At 44.6% G+C, this 16399-nt stretch overlaps 3 protein-coding genes across 7 annotated transcripts in view; 2 read left to right on the forward strand and 1 right to left on the reverse strand.

The window, feature by feature from the left end:
• On the forward strand, positions 1-10013 carry htt (huntingtin). The gene is made up of 14 exons (XM_033473596.2): positions 1-293; positions 372-552; positions 630-908; positions 976-1690; positions 1757-2349; positions 2417-2730; positions 2799-4112; positions 4196-8189; positions 8263-8468; positions 8539-8713; positions 8791-9204; positions 9284-9444; positions 9518-9605; positions 9680-10013. The coding sequence occupies exons 1-14, from the start codon at positions 205-207 to the stop codon at positions 9776-9778; spliced, it is 8622 nt and encodes a 2873-aa protein (XP_033329487.2). The 5' UTR covers positions 1-204; the 3' UTR covers positions 9779-10013.
• Positions 9647-13049, reverse strand: LOC117222100 (uncharacterized). 2 transcript variants are annotated; one of them, XM_033473605.2, is made up of 8 exons: positions 12773-13049; positions 12480-12680; positions 11232-11486; positions 11019-11127; positions 10642-10918; positions 10411-10564; positions 10225-10334; positions 9647-10171 (listed from the first exon to the last, which is right to left on the reverse strand). In XM_033473605.2, exons 1-8 carry the CDS (start codon positions 13036-13038, stop codon positions 10029-10031), a joined length of 1515 nt encoding a protein of 504 aa, XP_033329496.2. In that variant the 5' UTR covers positions 13039-13049; the 3' UTR covers positions 9647-10028. The 2 variants fall into 2 exon arrangements, with proteins under 2 accessions (XP_033329496.2, XP_076376587.1); XM_076520472.1 differs by having other exon boundaries at positions 11019-11169.
• The window catches only part of LOC117222128 (uncharacterized), a 6928-nt gene continuing 1471 nt past the window's right edge, over positions 10943-16399 (forward strand). Inside the window, exons 1-4 of one of the 4 annotated variants that reach the window (XM_076520474.1) lie at positions 13128-13951; positions 14009-14166; positions 15140-15422; positions 16172-16363. In XM_076520474.1, coding sequence (XP_076376589.1) covers positions 13943-13951; positions 14009-14166; positions 15140-15422; positions 16172-16363 — 642 coding nt within the window. In that variant the 5' untranslated portion in view covers positions 13128-13942. Of the gene's footprint in view, positions 11077-12535; positions 12677-13125; positions 14167-15139; positions 15423-16171; positions 16364-16399 lie in introns of those variants that run through there. The other 3 variants (XM_076520476.1, XM_076520475.1, XM_076520473.1) reach the window with 3 other exon arrangements.

Raw genomic sequence — 16399 nt, forward strand, 5'->3', positions numbered from 1 at the left:
GTACATATGTGAGTTAATACATACATATGTAGCTCAGATCTCTTGACGTTTGAATCACAAATAAATATGGTACCGAGCAGCATGTAGCTTCGTACGTACGATATGTCTGTCATAAGTTCGGCCTACATTATGAAAATGTCGCTCGTTCAAAATTTCATTTGTAAGAAGTGAAGAATGAATCGATTGTAATATATTTTAGCAGAAATGACATCATTAAGCAACGTATTGAAAGCCATAGAGGCTTTAAAAACAACTCATGAATCGAACGTTCTTCTGTCAGATTCGAGCGCAAGGTATAGCAAATTTTTCTTTCCGAATGTTTCATTTAATAACAATCGACACTTTCGATCATCTTCTTTTTACCATTAAAGAAAAGACAAGATAGCATGTTGCGTGACCATAGCAGAAGGGATGTGTTCACCAAGTGTCAAATTGACAGCCAAATTTCCTCAAGTTCTTAGTCTTTCAATTGAAACGTTATTATTATTGTGCAATGACGATGAATCCAATGTCAGGATGATAGCAGATGAAACTCTGAATAAAATCATACGGGTATGATTCTTATCTATAGTCTGCATTATTCCCTAACAATAGGCGCCAGAAGTTTTAACGGCCTCATTATTTGCTAGGCAATGACTGACAGCAATATTGTCAAAGTTCAAATAGAACTCTATAATGAGATTAAAAGGAATGGACCAGCTAGGACATTAAGAGCTGCTCTTTGGAGATTTGGGCATCTTAGTCACATGATACGTCCTACAAGAGGGAAAGCATACGTGTCTAATTTAATACCTTGCATAGTAGCTATTGCTCATCGGTCTGAGGAAGCTGTAATCGAAACATTGTCTCAGTCATTAGCACTAATTACAAAAGCTTTGGGGCCATTTATGACGGACAATGATGTTAAGGTAACACACGACAAGTTAAATGTCCCTTCCTTGTAACTCTAAATTGATCTGCATTTATATTTTGCAGACTTTACTGAAAGCATTCTTTGAAAACGTGTCTTCAGTACAAGCAGTATTTCGCAGAGCAGCTGCAAACATGATTCTGGCAACTTGCTTAAATTGCAGGAAGCCACAATACTTTTTGAATTATGTATTAAAGCATCTCTTAGGTATTGTGGTACCCATGAATGAGGACACGGGTGGTGTAGCTACTATTATTGGCATCTTTGGTTGTGTCAGAATCATTTTACCACACATAAGCAACCCTACAGAGCTTCAAGATGACGAAATTACGGAGATAGATAGCTTGCTACAAATCTATGAACTATGTTTGCATTACGCGAAATGGCATTCCGATCATAACGTTATAAACGCAGCTTTAGAAACTTTGACGCAGCTTTTGAAGTCACCGCCGAGAGCTCTAGTATCTTTATTGTTATCGAATCAAGGAATAACGTCTAGTAGAATAGCATTGAATCAAAATGATGCAATGCTGTCGCTGAGTCAAATGAGTATCTCGAGCGCTAACACTGCTTGCGGACAAAATTCGGAATCCACCTTGAATTTGCTCGATTCGGAAATGCCGGAAATAAATCCAGAGATAGAAAAGTGGATATTGGACTCTGAGACTGCGCCCACGTTGGCGAAGAGTGCACAAACTCAGAAGGAATGCTCCAGCGATATTATAGAAATGAAAGGAAAGGAATTGGACTATGGTAGTTTGAAAATAGGTGCTATAGACAGTAAGGGACTTTCATTAGTTCAACGTGCACATTTGTTCGGCACTCCTTTTACAATATCTATTTCAGACGATGCTATAGAAGAGGGTAGTGACGTTGGCAGCGAGTTAGGAAAGTCAGAGAAGATCTCTTCGTTGACACAGAATGAAATAAAAGAGCAGGATTGCCTGGAGGAGATTGCATCGTCTATTTCTACACCTAAGAAGCTTTCCTTGGATTTCTCGCTAAAGGAGATAGACATTGGAACGTTTACCGATGCTGACATGCCTCTGAAATTCTGCTGCCGTTATTTGGTATCCTCTTTTCTGTTAACCGGCACCGCTGGCCATGTGATGCCAGACAAGTACTTTCGCGTTAGCGTGAAATCGCTTGCTCTGAACTGCCTCGCATATATTTTGAAGCTCTGCCCGAATTTGCTATTGATGCCTGTCGCCAAAGAACCGGGTCATGCCGAGAATGAACAAGCAATAACAGACATCTTATTATTTGCAAATCATTCAGATCCTCAGATTAGGGGGAACATCTCCATGATCATTGGTACCTTCTTAAAGTCCGTGTTTACGCAGCACGGTGGATCCTTTAAAAATTTTGAAACAGAGTGCGCGAAAATGAGATTGAACGGGACCGTGTCCTTAGAGAATTTAGTGAAGTTGCTTCTAGAGGTAAAATATACTTGCTACTTTAAACGTCGACTATTTCCAGAGAACCGATCTATGCTTTTTGAAATAGGGATTAGAGGACGATTCTGCAACGACGTGTCGGCAAACGCTAATGGCGCTTAGTCTGTGTCTGCCAGAATTGTTAGAATCCGTCGACAATCATTATGGAGTTACCGTCCTAACTGCATTACCTCAACTAGTAAAGAATCCATATTTTTTGGTGAAAGTGAAATTAGTAGAACTATTGAGTGAGATATCGTACGTTACCATAGAACACATAACTGGGGGATCGATGTTTCGAGAACATTTCATGAACGTCATCATGACGCTGTTAGGCGATCAGGACCAAAGGATTAGACACGCTGCGGCGGATGCTATTGTGAAGTAAGATTCTCCGAAACTGATCCAATGCACATAATCGTTTGATCCTCCGCTAACGTCACTTATTCCAGGAGCATTCCACTGCTATATTTTCAACAACCTCATGAGGATGCTGTCACGAGAAGAGCTGTGCAGTACACCGAACAATATCTGAGCGCTGTGAGCGCGAGCAGTTTGGAGCTGTCGTCCTGCCAAGAGAAGCAGAAGTTGTACGTGAAGACGACGATACAGCCATTCGCGTCTTTAAATTTTCGTAATGGGACACAGTATCATCCAAATGTAGAGTATTCTCTGTCCATTATAGTGAATATGTTAGCAGAAATCCTCGGGGTACAGTCGTCTAAGTACTTAGTATACGGTTGCTGCGAGGCTCTATTCCACTTAAGCGATGTGTACACCGTCACTGTCTATATTAGAGGATGGGACTGCATTCTGCCAAAAACGTTGCTGAAGAAGTCTTATAAGAAGAACGGTAGCCGGCTGGATATCAGCGAATTGAGTTTCACCAGCGATGTTATGCCGTCTTCTGTCAGTGATAGTCTCCTGTCTCTAGCTCTACCGTTGCTCTCCTCTTCCCCCATCAGTCTAGACCTGTCTACGCACCGACATTTGATTCTACTTGCTGGCAACCTGGCTTCGGGTCTAGCCTTTTGCAATTTTAAACCGCACGACCCCTCTAAGAACTCGAGTACAACTATTAGGGACAAACAGATAGAGCTATTGCTGACGCATGTTACCAGAGTATTGAACATATACGTTCACATCATTGACGAGGTGCAATTGTTGCAACCGAGTGCTAAAACGACACTGACGACCTTGGCGTCCACGCAAACGTTGTCCCCGAAGAAGAAAACGGTAGGCGAGCAGAAGTCGAAGGAGAAAGGGGAGCGGTTCGTTAAACTGAGATTCGGTAAAGAACAGATAGGCGCCTTTGCTTCTGTGCCCCATTACATGAAGATGTACAACATCCTGAAGGCGGCGCACTCCAACTACTTGGTCACCTTGGAATCTGACGCCAGCGAGATGTACGTGTCGTTGTTAAACGCGGTGCTAGATGTTCTTTCTCAGATTCTTGAAATAATCTCCTACTGCGAAGGAGCTAAGATCACGGAGGAGATTCTGTATTACCTGCAAACCACTGTCGTTCTTTCGCCAACGTCGACTGTTCAATGCGTACAGCAGCTGCTTAAATGTCTCAGCAGCACGAACGTCTATGCACAGTGGAATGAAACAGAGGGCCAAAGGAATATAGATAGAATTGCTATACTAAGGGACGATATTAAAGGGTTCTATAATCACTGCTTCCAAAATCCTGCCAGGCAAATGGCGGACACTATTAAATCTATGGGGAACAATTGCAGGGGCGAAAATGAACTTGATGCAGGGTGAGTATACTGACTTATCAACAAGAGAAGATCCAAACCATGTATATATGTTTATATATATCTGTTTCTTTCTCATCGTTTAGGTGGGTAGGATTATTGCGTAGAGAAGGATATAGAAAACTGTTTTCAAGTTACAAGAACTTCTCCATAGGCTCATTCATTCGCCTCTTCGAACCCATGGTAATCAAATCTTTGAAGCAATACACGGTGACGACCAGCGTGCCATTGCAGTGCCAAGTTTTAATGTTGCTCAGTCAGTTGATGCAGCTGTGGGTGAATTACTGTCTGTTGGACTCCGAGAGAATATTTATAGGGTTCGTGCTAAAGCAGTTCGAGTTCATCGAGGAGGGCCACGTGCAACGAACGGAGAACCTTCTACCAAAGATATTCAACTTTTTGGTGCACTTGTCCTACGAGAAGAATCACTGTACAGCGATCATAGGAGTCCCAAAAATCATTCAACTGTGCGACGGTTTATTGGCTAGCGGTCAGCCAGCTCTCACGCATTGCATACCGGCTTTAACACCAGTCGTGGAGGACGTATTCTTAATCAGAAACGCGAGCTCCAACCCGATCGAGCAGAGAGAACTGGAGACGACAAGGGAAGTATTGATCTCGATGCTTTTACGTCTTGCGGAGTATTATCAGATCATCGAGTTGTTGGCGTTATGCCTGACAGAATCTAGATTTAGCGGCGATGGGAACGGCGAGGAGAAATGGAGGAGATGGTCCAGACTGACGATGGACACTGTCTTACCGATGCTGACTGCTGGTAAAATTCGGATAGAATCGGAGCGTGCTCACGTGGCTCTGGTGAAGCTATTCGCTGCGATATCGCCTACGGTCTTCCGGCCAGTCGATCCTCTATTGAAAGTCTTGCTGGTCGCGCCGGAAGATACCCTGGATGCGTCCATGGTGAAGTTGAAACGATGGCTGGGAATGATCAACGTTGTTCTACTATCGTTGATTTCGTGCGCGAAGGAAGAATCCATGTTGGCGAGGCTGTCTGATTTAAACATGAACATGACGGATCTCATGCAATCATTCCTCCTGCCAGATTCGTGTCAGACAGTTGACCCTCTGCACGTTTTGGGGATACAGCCTACCGACGTTCCTCCCGAGAGGGTGCTCGCTAGGTTCATCTTCAAGGTGATCAGCTGGGTCGGCGCCAAGGTGTACAGTTTCTTAGGCCTCGTTGACCACGAAGCAAACGACCCGTTCGTTCCGTTCGCCGAGTCTTTGGACAGCGATCGTTACTTGCTCCAACAGTTCGCATTCTTTCTGCAGTTGTGTATCCACATGTTCGAATCCGGCAGTCACTGCAAGGTAGCTAACGCCACCATGCAGATGATTCAAGGTCGCGGCGTGCCCGACGAAGAGAAGCTACCGATAGCAGATCTGAACCGTTTGATGCTGAGCATTGGGAACAGATGTCCTGTGCTAACGTGCCAGTGGGCCTACCTGATGACCCTGTTAGGCTACAATGAGATGTCCTTCTGGTCGAAGGTGTTGGGCACGCATCAGCAGCCTCTTGCCGAAGAGAAGAAAACCGAACGGCCCAGCAACATCAACATCCACATTATCAAAAAAGGCGGCAACATCCTGTTTTGCGACTACGTGTGCGAAAATCTAAGCGACGCCGAGCCGCTGACATGGTTGTTGGTTAACCACACCGAGGACACAGTGAACAACGGCACCGAGAGCCCTGTCAGAGATTTGCTGACAGCAGCTGTACACAGGAATCCAGCTGCCAGTGGGCTGCTCGTGCAGGCGATCGCTACCAAGTGCACGAACCTGTCGCAACCCAGCTTTGTCAAGCGTCTTTTGCAATGTATGGAGGGTGCTCATCACTCGCAAAGTGGGGCGGTGCTGATGACCTTGATACCGAGATTCTTGTCAACCAAGTACCTCGCGCTGTCCAGAATGGCGGCGAAGATAGCCAGCAGAAGAGTCGAGATCCTCCTGACCACTGCAACCGCGGATGTAATAAACCAACTGGCAAAGGAAGATTTCATCAAGATCATGGACACTCTGCAAGCGACGAAGCTCGCCAAGAAGCACGGACCCCTGATCAGTTTACTAAATAAACTGGGTGTACAATACTATGATTTGTCTCCGCTGGAGTTGGATCAATGCAGACCGTTCAATCCGTCCACGGTGAAGAGCATCCAACTTGATCGCGGCTGGTTTCTGTCGCAGGTGAAGCTGCGTTGTTGCAACTCGTATGCCGGTTACAGTCCTTCCGAGGCTGCTCAATTGCTGAAAGACTTGGACTTCGACGACTGTCTGGACATCCTTTCTTGCAAGGAATTCAACATCTCGATCTTGAAACCGTGCATAGTACTCGGCACCCGTACAACTATCGAGAAGTGTCAGAGGCTGGAGCTGAATGCAGCGCAAAACCGGAAGGAGGTCGACTTCGAGGCGAGCCCGTTGTACAAAGCTGCGAAGCAATGTCTGTTGGAGCACGTCCGCAGAGTCACCGATCTGATGCCGAAGCCTCATCACATCTTCCACCCCGGGCAACCGAGCGCGAACTCGAAGGAGCACAAGTATGCGGTACGGTTGGACGAACTGTTGTCCGAGACCGTGTATTGGGACATACTCTTCATGCTGATCCCGGCCGTGAAGATGTACGTGAAGACGCTGCCGAAGCTGGCCAGATACAACTTGTCGAAGACGGAATTAAAGTCGGAGGAGGACCTGGCCAAGTTTTCGGTGCTGTGTCTAGAGCTGACGCATTGGATGATTCACGGGGACGAGAAGCAAACGAGGAAGCTGAGGCCGAGGGACATGGAACTGGCCTTGAGCTGTGCTTCGGAGATCTTGAAACAGCCCGTTCCGTGCAAAATCATTGGCGACAGCGCGAGGTACTCGTGGGTCTGTAGCGCCACAGCCTCCCTGGCGAGAGTCGTCGAACATTTGCTAACGACGATTGACTCTTTGCCGGTTATAGATACTCGGGCTTTACTGCCAGCCCTCGAGGACGAGGATACCAAAGAGTTCGCGCAAGCTTGCACGCGAATGGCAGCGTTGGTCGCCTGGCTGGAACAGTACCAGAAGGAGGGCGCCTCGAAGAGCATTCCACAGTACCTCTTCGATACGATAGAGGACTTGATAGTGAGCATCAGCCGGCAGCCGTTGGTCAACTCCTACATCCTGACACCACCGTTAGTTTGGAAGCAGCATTGGGACGTGGTTGGCGGAGGGCCAACCAAATGCTACTTCCCGCTGATGTCGTCGGAGTCGAATTTGTTGCTGGAGGTGGAGATCCTCGAGCAGTTTATTTACAGGATCAATCTGCTAGGTTGGATCTCCCGGCTGCAATTCGAGGAGATCTGGATGGCTCTTCTGAGCGTGTTGAATCTTGCTCAGAACGAGGCCGTCGTCTCCGACGAGATTCCCACGTTGATACAAGCAAGCAGCCTGGCCGTACAAGCGATCACCAGGCTGTTGTTGCAGACCCTGTATCTTCCATACCCTGGCCATCCCAGGGCTAGCACTCTGATACATCATCCGAGGGATCCTCAGCTCGCCGTTACCAAAGTCAGCTCGCAGAAGCTGTTCGCGATCCAGGATATGCTCGCGTGGAGGTACGAGTGCATGAACGATTCCGAGACTTCAGGAGGACTGAGAATGGACCACGTGTTCCATCGGGGGAACGTGGAGAGAACAGCCAATTCGAACACTTACGCCTACAGTCAGCTCTCTGTATCCTATCTGTGGGCCCTATGCAATCTGTACGAAGATAAATTGAACGCCTCCGTTCTGAACTTGAAGAACAGAAGGAACGACGCGTTGATGTCTTCGTCATTGGACTTGGACTCCTGTCTGCGCTTTCTGGTGGAGCTCTACACGTCTTGGACCTCGCCGCAGTTCAACACGCCTGTGCAGCTGTTGACCGAGACCGTGAAATCCATTTTAGCGATTTCTGAACTGTTTATCGAAAGAAGCCAGTACCAGTGGATGCTGGACACATGTCTGGAAATCTCAAGGGTCCATCCTACAGAAAACGTGATCCTGCATCAATATCTAATCATGTCTGTCTGCAAGGCTTCGGCTGTCTTAACGCCGCTGGTGCGTTCTTCAAGTTCGATTCTTACGCAATGAAGCGTCCTCGAGACTTTTCTAATCTTGCCCTACATTCCAGGATTTCGAGACGCTGGACAAAGTGAAGCGTCAAGTGGACACTAATCTCAAATCCGGTTTCCTGCCAGCGAGAGTGGCCGCTCTTCATGGCGCACTGTACTTGTTGCAGAGCGCCGTGTTGACAAACTGCGAGGAAATGATGAACATTATAAACCCTCTGGCGATAGAGTATATTCAGAAACACTTTGACGCACAGGATTCCTACAGGTAGTATCATCGGGTCACTACTAGCTTTCTAATAGAGAATATCAAATGCTGACTTGGATCTTTGTTCTAGCGTATTGAGTCAAAGCGAGGAGCATCAAGGTGTAATGTGGGCCCTGGTATTTTTCCTACTGGAACACGTGGAGGATACACCGCCGGATGCCGAAGTCCCTGCCGTTTTGGAACGGGTTCTAATTCTGCTAAATTCTCAGAACATCTCCTCCAGTTTACACCAGACTCTCCTGCAGGTGTGCTGACCTCAGCTCAAGTCATTACAGAGTATTAATCCAATGACTTGTAACTAATAGAAGGTTGAAATCGACAGGGCTTGGAACGACTAGTGGTCACCAAGAGCGTGATAGGGAAAGTGGTCGAGCAAATTGTTAAGGTCGCTATAGATCGGATGAAGCAGCCCAGCCCCATGCTGTCGCTACCAGCCTTGCAGCTGCTATTGACCTGCATGTACACGGAAGCGTCCGACAGACTGAATCAACCGGAAATCGAGGAGCCATTGCCGGACTTGGAACCGGAAGCTTTGGTGCGTTCCATAGAACGCACCTCGGCGATTTTCGACAAGATTAGGAGAGGACACACCATGGAGGTGGAGCTGCTCTGCGCGGTTCTATCCGCCGTTCTAGGGGACTTCTTCCCGCCGTCTGAAATCCTGACCAAAGTTATAGGGGAATTCCTGTCACCGCAGCAGCCTCACCCAAGATTACTTTCTGCTGTAGTATTCAAAGTTTGTGTCTCAATGTATTCTAACTCCCATGCGGTGTTTAGCTGTTTACAATTAAGTGTAACTGAAATGTGTGTCGCAGGTGTGCGAGAGAGCCTGCACCTCGGCCCAGATGGAGCTACTCCAGGACTGGGTAGTGTTCAGTTTGCCAAATTTTATTCAGAGTCTGCCAGTGACTATGTCGATCTGGTGTCTGTCCTGTTTCTTCATTAGTTCGTCCACGAATCGATGGCTTAGAGCCATGTATCCTTTCGCAATCGAAAGAATCGTCTAACCGTCTTAAACGATTCTTTATCTTCCTTAACGCACCGTTCAGATTCCCCTACGTTCAGTCGAGAATCGGCAAATACGAGTACGAGGACAAGAAGATACTCTGCATTGCCGCGTCTGATTTTTATCACAAGGTACAGACTCGTCGACGCGACTTTTGGTAATCGTGCGTTCATCGTTTTTATTATTTTCTTTTTTTTTCTTTTAGTTGACCAAGGACACACAGAGGCAAGCGTTCGTGGAGACGTTCGAGGCGGCAGCGAAGGAGCCGGGGGCTCCTTTCGGCGACATTTTAGCGTCGTTTTAGCTAGTCTTGTTAATTATCGCGGTGCGTGAGAGAGAGCTGGAAATCAAAATATCGGGAGACACTCGTGGGAGACGGTGAACTGTTCGGTCTCCTTGTAAATTGATGTACAATCATGGTGCGGACGCCAACGTGTCGCATGTGTACAGTTGTATGTATGTGATGATATTTATTTTACATCGTGTTCTCTGTCGGGAAGAAGCAACTTGTTTTCAAATAAACGATATTTTTTAAGGAACCCACCCCCTCCGCCCTAAACTCCGAGGAAACTTTTCTTCTTCCTCTGGCTCGCCCGTCTCGCGTAAAAGCATGCGTGCACCGACATGAAGTAGATTATTTCCACGAAGGATAACACGCTGGCGCCCAGGAGCAATCCCGCAGCTCCGCCGACGCTGCCTAAGATAGAACATCCTTTAGTTGATTCCCTCGCGATTGGATCAAGTACTTACTTAAAAAATCGCTGAAGCCGTACAACAGCGATCGGTGGAAGATCTGGGTCGGAAAATGGACCTCCATTACGATGGACGACGAGACACCGCTGATTGTAACGCCAGTATCTCTGAAACGATTAAGCGGCATCAGTTTAGAGCACCTGTTAACACCGTCGGACAGATAAGCTCCAGCAAGTCCGATACATTTGGCTTATTTTGGTATCCGCGATCGAGTACTCGTAGCTGTCGCAGCTCGGAATGCATTTGCAATATGTTGGCGGGCTGCTGAACAGAAACAGCTTCTCTTTGATGCTTCCGATGCAACGCAGTTGCGCGGAGTTGCATGTCTCGACTCCGTCTGAAAGTAGAGATCGGGCCCCTCTCAGTGCCAATACGGACCACAGCTGAACCGCTCTCGAACGATGCCCTACGAACCTACGGGCCTGGCGAAGTGCGGCCGACACTTGCATAGCTGTTGAATCGTTCGCATTCTGCACTCCATCATGCACATGTTCTTCGAGTAGATCGGCCAGGTTCGCAGGCCACCGTCGCTGGTGAACTTGCAGCGTCTTTGATGCACCTGCAGCTCTTGCACGTTCGACAACGTCTTGATCAGCGATATCATCATGACCGGACGCTGCGCTGTGTTCGGCTTCATCGAATTGGTCGGTATGTCGTAGATCAGGATCTCGTTAGGGTCCACCATGGCGATCTAAGTAGCAAAGGAAAAACGTTCAACGGAAGGATCTAAGGGTGGACTTTAAGGAATTTCATTGGACACAGTAGAAATCTAGCAAACGTTCGAACGTTACCAGCGCTTCGGCATTTATGGTGAACGTTTCCGACGACCCGTCGTCGTTTATGTCGAAGGTCAGTACTTCCGCTTCCGGGACGACGGTCCAATTGTTGCTCATCCAGTATCTCGGGACCACGAGAAACGAAACGATGAAATAAGAGGGCAGACTTAACGAAATTTTCTATGTAATTTATAATGTGATCTCCGGTGTCTGGTGTCCAATACTCACTCGTAGGTGGAATACACCGCGACTGGGTTCCTGTTCACCGAACACAAGCCTCTTTCCGTGATGACTAGACCCTCGTAAGAGTCGGGTTCCTTCAAGGCTTGCGGAGGAATGTCCTTGCGTATCTCGTGAAGGATCTTCAGCCACTTCTTCGGCGGCACCTGCTCGAAATCCGGTGTCTTGTGCATGTTCTCGTAGTTCACGTTCGCCAGGAAGGTGAAGAACTTCTCTGCTTCCGGTGTGTACTCGATGCTGTTACTGCAGAGATTCTAATATGTTTTATTGTGTTATTAATTACGGCGTTAATTCGCCATGATAATATGGTATTGCAATGATATATGCAATAATGTGGTACATGCGATAATATGGTGTTACGTTAAGTTTCCGTTTGGCTATCGTTAACGATATTATTAGGTTGACAAGGATGAAATTTGTAGTTAATAATATTGCCAACTTCAACAATTTATTATTTGACATTGGCTTAATATTTTACCGTTCTGTTTTTTTTTTATTGGGAAGTTACAAATCTCGCTTGTTTAAAGAAATTATTTTAAGCTCTAAAAAATATTGAAAACTTTTTTAAAAATTAATTTTGTTGAAAACGGAACGGCCGAAAATTCGCACTATTATGAAGTACGAGTTCTTACGTGGAACTACGAAATAGACGCGTGAAACATTAATAGTGTATTTGGCTCTAGTGTAACTAAACAGCAGATAGTATCAAATTGGTCGTTATGATTTTATGAAACCTGGCTCACCGATCACAGCAGAAATATACTGCAACGAACTGGACGAAATGATGCAAAAACTTAAAAAAAAAACAGCCTAGATTGGTCAACAAATCGACTCCCATCTTATTGCATGCTAACGTTAGATCACACACTGCACAAACGACTGTGGCAAAACTACAGGAATTGGAGTTGGAACTTCTTCATCATCCTCCATACTCGTCACTTCTTCCACAATTTGAACAATTTTTTAATAGGAAAACAATTTAATTTCGACAATGCTTGTAAAACTGGTCTTCCAGGAATTCATTGACTCTCGTCCGCCAGGGTTTTATATCACCGGCCTGAACAACCTGCCGCTTAAATGGCAAAAGTGCATAGACAATACGGGTGCATACTTTGATGAATAAAATAATTCCTCATATTTGTAAGTTATGAAACAACTTTGCCTTCTTTTCTACAAATTTCATACTTGACGACCTGCTGAAATGATTTTGTGCGCAGACCACTGCAGAGTTCTTACTTCTTGAATACTTCTGGAATCTTACTCTTCTCTATGTTCGACACAGGGCAGATGAACACGGCCGGCTTGTTCAGCTTGAAGTGGTAGTAGTCGTTGTCCACCACGATCACGATGGCCTCGTATTGGTAGCGATTCCAAAACGTGATCGAGAGGAGCACCAGCAACACCAACGCCATGCCCACGACGATCATAACCAGGTATCTTGAGGATCGCGAACAAGAAAATTGGGTTACCAGCTCTGCTAGACACCGGCTGAAGAAGATCATCTACTTTACTCTCAAGATTAGATTTACTTTTCAATCGGATGTCTGTTCGGCGCGACGATATGGTTGAAACCGAGCACGGTGGAGCCGCTGCAGAATTCAACGAAGTACTTCCGGAGCTGCGATTTCGGATTGATCGTCGGCATACCAATCTCCGTTGGATCGTCCGGTGGCACCGCCGCCAGATTCTTCAGAGTCGCTTCGTTCCGAGTCTGGAAGTCCGACAAGATTTCATTGCCGTAAAAATAGTCAAGCTTTTGCAGCGGCATCGACTTGTTCAACGACGATTTCGGCATGGTCACGACGATTTCGGCATGGTCACGACTATTTCGCTACTTTTCCGTTTCTGTGCTCGATGGAACACGTTCTCCTCTGTTTTCTAGCATCATGCGACAATTAATTATGAATAGCTCGGCAGAGATCGGTGGAACAGACAACGTGTTCGAATCGACGCGATCTTGATCGCGATTGTGCGATAGGAGATAATGAAAATCGATGAAGAGAACGGTTTTAAAATTGTTCGCTTTTATTGTTCTTGTTACGAATCGCATCGTCATTCGTGATTAATGGTAATAGACCGCCGATTTTTATGCAAAAAAGGATTAGTTGTAAGATACGGAAGCTGATTAGACATTTCTTTCTTTCTACGATTATTACAAGTAATGCGATAGTATTTTTAAATAAATTAATTTGTAACGTTTTGCATAAAATCTGCGGTTTATTATTTACTCAGCATGTTGTAATTGCACTCCAATTGCAATCACGAACTACAGTCTAATCTAATTGGACAGAGATCTGAATTACGAATCACCATGTGATCGAATTACATATAATGAAAACTAAACTACAATATAATCGAACTGTAATATGTAATTATAATTCTTCGGGCAATTCAATTGTAATTCTGCGCAGCTCTGCAGCACAGCAACGTGGTAATTATAATTAATTGTAATTAGGGAAATCTTCGATCGCTGGTCATCGCCTACTGTGTAGTCGCGAGCGAAAGAAAAACACGCGAATCGATTCTTCGCGGAGTTCGTGCACGCTGTACGAGAGCACAGAACAGACAGACGGATCACGATCATCAAACTTAGCATGTGCGAACGGTGAATCCTGCTTCAGGGGGTTCCGGATGTGTCCGGGTCGAGCCGCGTCGCAAATTTAATCGACGTTTTCGAACCGTGTTACTTGCGAACTTTCATGGAAATGGTAACGTCGCGACGGGCACGTAATTTCGAACCACGTCTGTTTCCACATTTTCCGCAGGAACAGGCGTATTGCTCGTACTGCGTTCAGCCGATACAGGACATCGAGCTCCTGCAGCCGGAAGTCAGGCCAAGGCGAAGGCCGAAGAGCCAGCTGCAACGTTGCCCGTCCTGTCATTACTCTCTCGAGGTGCCGAAACATTCCTCTGGAAAGGCCAAGTAATTTCTCGTCGATCTGCTGCTGTTCCTGAAGTGTCTCGACGACGACACTCGGACACTTTAATAGCTTCTATTTGTAACAGCGTTTTTGGAAGCTTTTTATAGGTTTTATATTTAACAGTACTTATGGAGCTTTTTAATATGTTCTATTTATGACAGTACTTATGGAGCTTTTTAATAGGTTCTATTTATGACAGTGCTTATGGAGCTTTTTAATAGCTTCTATTTATAACAGTACTCGTGGATCTTTTTAGCAGGTTCTATTTATAACAGTACTTATGGAGCTTTTTAATAGCTTCTATTTATAACAGTATTTATGGAGCTTTTTAATAGCTTCTATTTATAACAGTACTTATGGAGCTTTTTAATAGCTTCTATTTATGACAGTACTCATGGTTTTTTTTTGCAGGTTCTATTTATAACAGTACTTATGGAGCTTTTTAATAGCTTCTATTTATAACAGTACTTATGGAGCTTTTTAATAGCTTCTATTTTTAACAGTACTCATGGATCTTTTTAGCAGGTTCTACTTATAACAGTACTTATGGAGCTTTTTAATAGCTTCTATTTATAACAGTACTTATGGAGCTTTTTAATAGCTTCTATTTATGACAGTACTCATGGTTCTTTTTTGCAGGTTCTATTTATAACAGTACTTATGGAGGTTTTTAATAGCTTCTATTTATAACAGTATTTATGGAGCTTTTTAATAGCTTCTATTTATAACAGTACTTATGGAGCTTTTTAATAGCTTCTATTTTTAACAGTACTCATGGATCTTTTTAGCAGGTTCTACTTATAACAGTACTTATGGAGCTTTTTAATAGCTCCTATTTTTAACAATACTCATGGATCTTTTTAGCAGGTTCTATTTACAACAGTGCTCATGGAAATATTTATATTTAACACTACATTTAAAATGACCGGTCTTTCTTTTAAAACCGTTGAAATTATAACGCGTCCCTGCTTGCAGATGCTACAAGAACATGGAAACGATATTGGACAGTTACGCGGACAAGCTGGGGATGAGCCTGCCGCAGAGCCACGAGGAATCGGTGATTCGAGTGGTGTGTGGTCGCGGGACATCTAATTCGTACAATCATTCGAGGAAACGGCAGACCAGCGGTCACCGGTGTCACCGGAGGTGCGAGGAGGACCAGATTTTTCTGGCTGACAACGTGGACAGTTGTTGCGTGTACCCGCAACACCTGGAGAACGGGCGCTTCCACGACAATTGGCGCGATTACAAAGTAAAGGTTCGAAGCTACCGGTATCTGTTTGCTAGAGATGGGACGCTCGAGAACCCGAAACCCCTCGAACTCGTGTAACTCAAACTCTATGTTCCTGGAGCTTTTTGCTCCTTGGAAAAAGGGGAGAGAAATGAGAAGTTTCGGATTTGAGTCTCGTTGATTTGCAAATCTATATTATAGATATATACAAATCTATATTATAGATATATATACAAATCTATATTACAGAGATCTACTCTAATCTATATTATAGATAAATATAAATCTATATTATAGAGATCTACTAATCTATATTACAGATATATACACAAATCTAGATTATAGATATATACAAATCTATATTATAGAGATCTACTAATCTATATTACAGATATATACAAATCTATATTATAGAGATCTACTAATCTATATTATAGATATATACAAATCTATGTTATAGAGATCTACTAATCTATATTATAGATATATACAAATCTAGATTATAGATATATACAAATCTATATTATAGAGATCTACTAATCTATATTATAGATATATACAAATCTATATTATAGAGATCTACTAATCTATATTATAGATATATACAAATCTATATTATAGAGATCTACTAATCTATATTATAGATATATACAAAGCTATATTATAGATATATACAAATCTATATTATAGAGATCTACAAATCTATATATAGATATATACAAATCTATATCTATATATCTATATAAGATTTACACATTTATACTGTCCGCCGACAGACGTTCCCGGAGGAGTACAGGAAGAGGAAAGAGTCCCGGAGTTCGAGGCAGCGCAGGAAGGACGAGCTGGAGAACGAGCACATCAGGTGCCAGCTGGACCTGCTGCGATGCGACAGCGCGGAGACCGCCGGCGATGATTTAGAAAATCGGCGAACGCAGAGGAAATGTTACAACAACTTGAACTTCTTAGAAGTTAGCACAAAGTGTTCCCGGTGACGAACGTCCTCG

This window comes from Megalopta genalis, chromosome 3 (genome assembly GCF_051020955.1).
Source record: "Megalopta genalis isolate 19385.01 chromosome 3, iyMegGena1_principal, whole genome shotgun sequence".
In the NCBI taxonomy this organism is placed as follows: Eukaryota; Metazoa; Arthropoda; class Insecta; order Hymenoptera; family Halictidae; genus Megalopta; species Megalopta genalis.